The sequence below is a fragment of the Morone saxatilis genome, unplaced genomic scaffold (assembly GCF_004916995.1).
Source record: "Morone saxatilis isolate NCDOM2014 unplaced genomic scaffold, NCSU_SB_2.0 Contig2, whole genome shotgun sequence".
Classification (NCBI taxonomy): Eukaryota; Metazoa; Chordata; class Actinopteri; family Moronidae; genus Morone; species Morone saxatilis.
The window spans coordinates 6,235,797-6,238,916 of NW_023339762.1; the positions used below are offsets into that span (position 1 = coordinate 6,235,797).

The 3,120-nt window shown below is 39.8% G+C and overlaps 1 protein-coding gene across 1 annotated transcript in view; it reads left to right on the forward strand.

Annotated features, from left to right (window-relative positions):
* The window catches only part of cttnbp2 (cortactin binding protein 2), an 83,965-nt gene extending 81,641 nt beyond the window's left edge, over positions 1-2,324 (forward strand). The window contains exon 23 of the mRNA XM_035665636.1: positions 769-2,324. Within this exon, the coding sequence (XP_035521529.1) occupies positions 769-1,155 (387 nt within the window). The 3' untranslated portion in view covers positions 1,156-2,324. The remainder of the gene's footprint in view (positions 1-768) is intronic.
* The last annotated feature ends 796 nt before the right edge of the window (positions 2,325-3,120 follow it).

The window sequence follows — 3,120 nt, forward strand, 5'->3', positions numbered from 1 at the left end:
CCTCTCATAGGGTGCTACCCTCTCTTATCATCGTCACTCCACTAAGCGTCCTGACTGAGCCACAAACCAGTGACTCAAATTTAAAATGAGTGTGTGTAAGATTGTTTTGTGCAACTTTTAATCATGTGTCTGTGCTGTGTTTGGCGTTGCCTCACACACATAATTGACCCGTTCAGCATTAAGAGTTTGAGGACTGTACTGTTAGGTTTACTTCAGGCCTTTTTAGCCTCTTTAAGCTCATTGTTTCTGTGTTACAGAGGATTGATGGTGTGATGTATGAATTATTTGCATTGCAGTTCTTTTACATTTCTGAACAACTATGACTGATCCTGACATTAAACCTTTTCAGGACCTTCACCACCGGAACTGCTGGAAAAAAGCTATTCTATCAATAAAGAAGAGATGTTTGAGTAATTTTAATACCAATGGACAGACCTTGAAGAACATACATACATTTTTCTCTTTATTACTGAATATCCTTCTAGATTTCGGACTGTGTTTCTTGCTTTGTATTTTGTGTTAACCCCGGCATGAAGAGAATAAGTGTAAAACAGTCTAATGATTGAAATCTGTCCTCTGAAGGTGTTGGTATGCGTCGTAGTGCTTCAGCCTGAAAGTAGCGAAGCAAATATAAACAATCTGGTTTCTACATCTGCTTCTATTACCTCCCAGTCATGTATATGGAGCAGGTCTGAACCTGCAGCTGTTGCAGTTTTGGTTCAGTAAGTGACCAACCAAACTCACCAAACTCTCTGTTTGTTTGTGCAGACTGTTGTCCGTCAGTCCAGCCGCAGTTCCAGCCAGGCAGCCGTCCAGAACAGCGACCGGCGTTCAGGCCCTCGCGCCAAATCACAGCTGCCCGTCCCCAGCAGCAGGGGGCAGCAGACACGAGCTTCCACCGCTGCCACCAGCAGCAACAATAACAGCAGCAGCAGCAGCAGCAGCAGCCCCTGCCGAACCCAGACGCCCCCCAGCCGCAGCAGAACCACCACCAACAACAGCAGCAGCAGCAGAACAAAGCAGCCCCCCCCCTGCAGCAGCAGCAGCAGCAGCAACAACAACTACTACCGCAACAACATCGACAACAACCAATCACACGAGGACATCTGGATCCTCCACAGAGACCTGCATGAAAACAACATGAACAGCAAGTAGACCCCTGCCCGAAACCCCCCGCATCCCATCCCCCTATGATTCCGCTGTGAACCTCCCTCCATGATGTAAAGACTAGGTACCTGACGACCTTTGACTCTTAGTATTTGTACTTGTTATCCGTACTTGTTACACTGTACTACAGTTGTGTACTTGGGGACCATAGTTTTATTCTATTACAGTATTTGAAGTATTTGATCGTTTGGTTTGGTAAGATTTCACTTGGGTAAAAACAACAGAAGGTAATGCAGCAGGTTACTTTACTGTTGCCTTATTCCAGTGTATCAACCTGCGTATTATATGACAGTATTGAGTAGACAGGATACAGTGTAAGGACTTACTGAAATAACAGTTGAGATATATAAAGTATTTGACCGGTGAAAACTGCCTCAAAACAGTACTGACAGTATTTTTGTGTACTTAAAGTGAAATACTGTACTTCTACTGGTATAAGGCCATTGGAGAGTAACTGAAGGTACTTACAGATTATACCTTTTAGTGAAAAGTGTTTTTGGATCAAAGAAAGAAACAAGCAGGTTTTTCTTTTCTTTTTTTTGTTGTTTTTGCTATTAAGTATTTTGAGATATTCAATTGTTTTATCTTTAAATAGTTGCAAGGTTGGTTTAAATACTGTTGAAATTAATCAGGGTTTTACCAAATATATTTGTAAATAAGAATTAGTAAGTTTAAATGCTCTATAGATTGGTGTATGTGGTATGACGCTTGTACAGTGACGAAACCTTAAAGCAAAACTGCTGAAAAAAAAGAACTTGTACATAGTGTTTGTAAAACGAGTTTGGTTCTGAACCCTTCACTTGTTTCAAAGTGAAGGGGTTGTGGCAATAAGTAATAGAACTGTATAAACACAGGATGTCCTCAATCAACTGTAAGCCATAATAAATATTTTAAATGCCCATCATTTCCCCCCGAGTCATGTTCAATTTAACCCTCGCTGAGCCCTACAGTGTAATTCAGACTTTCTGTTTTGCTTTCCATTATCACTGTGTTCTTCGTATGTTTTTACTTTTAAGTTTTATTTTAAGGGGACACTATATATATGTACAGGAGAGATTTTAGTCAAGCTATGATTTTGAGCTGTACGATAGCTGTTTGAGGTTTAAAGAATTGTCTTTCAAGCACAAACATTAAAATGGCACTGTTAAAAATCCCCACCGGACTTCTGTTATTTTATTCTCCATTTTTCATTTTTAATGAAACACAGGGCCTTAAGGAGCCCCCAAAGTAAAGTAAATATTAATCTTGTGTACACACATTTTGGATCTTTTTATTTTATCGTCTTTAGCACCCAGTCCCAGTTAAAGTAAAAGTCTGTTCTTCTGTTCAGATCATTGTTTCGTATAAATGTATTGTGGTCCCAGTTTGGTGAGGAATAATTTGAGTGGGCTGCACAGACTGACCTGGAATACTGACTGCGAGTCAGACCTCATTACGTTCACACTGCAGGCACCCAGGGACCCAGATCTGATTATTTTGTTTGTTATGTGACTCAGATCTGTTTTTCACATGGAATCAGATCTTTTCCATTCTGATTTGGACACTTACATATGTGGTCTAAATACAGGTCTGATTGCAATGTGACGTCAGTGTGAACAGTCGTATCAGAATTCATGCGTCTTTTACGTCACACCAAAAAAAATTAAACAACACAACCCAATTCACCAGCTTTTAACAAAAATGACAAATCCACACTGAAAATTCTCAAAATCTTATTTTTACTGGAAATATAGTTGATTGAACAAATACATTTATACATGTTTTGGACATCTGTGTCCCTTTTCCTATGAGTAAGAAACAGCTTTGTTCTTAATTTACTTTGTAATAAAAAAACTCTGTCATCGGTCACAGTTAACACATCAAGGCATTACTCCATGGTACCTTCATTTTCTGCATCACTGCTTTACAAAACTCTTATTCAGAAAGATAGGAGCAACGCACTCTTCCCTCAAC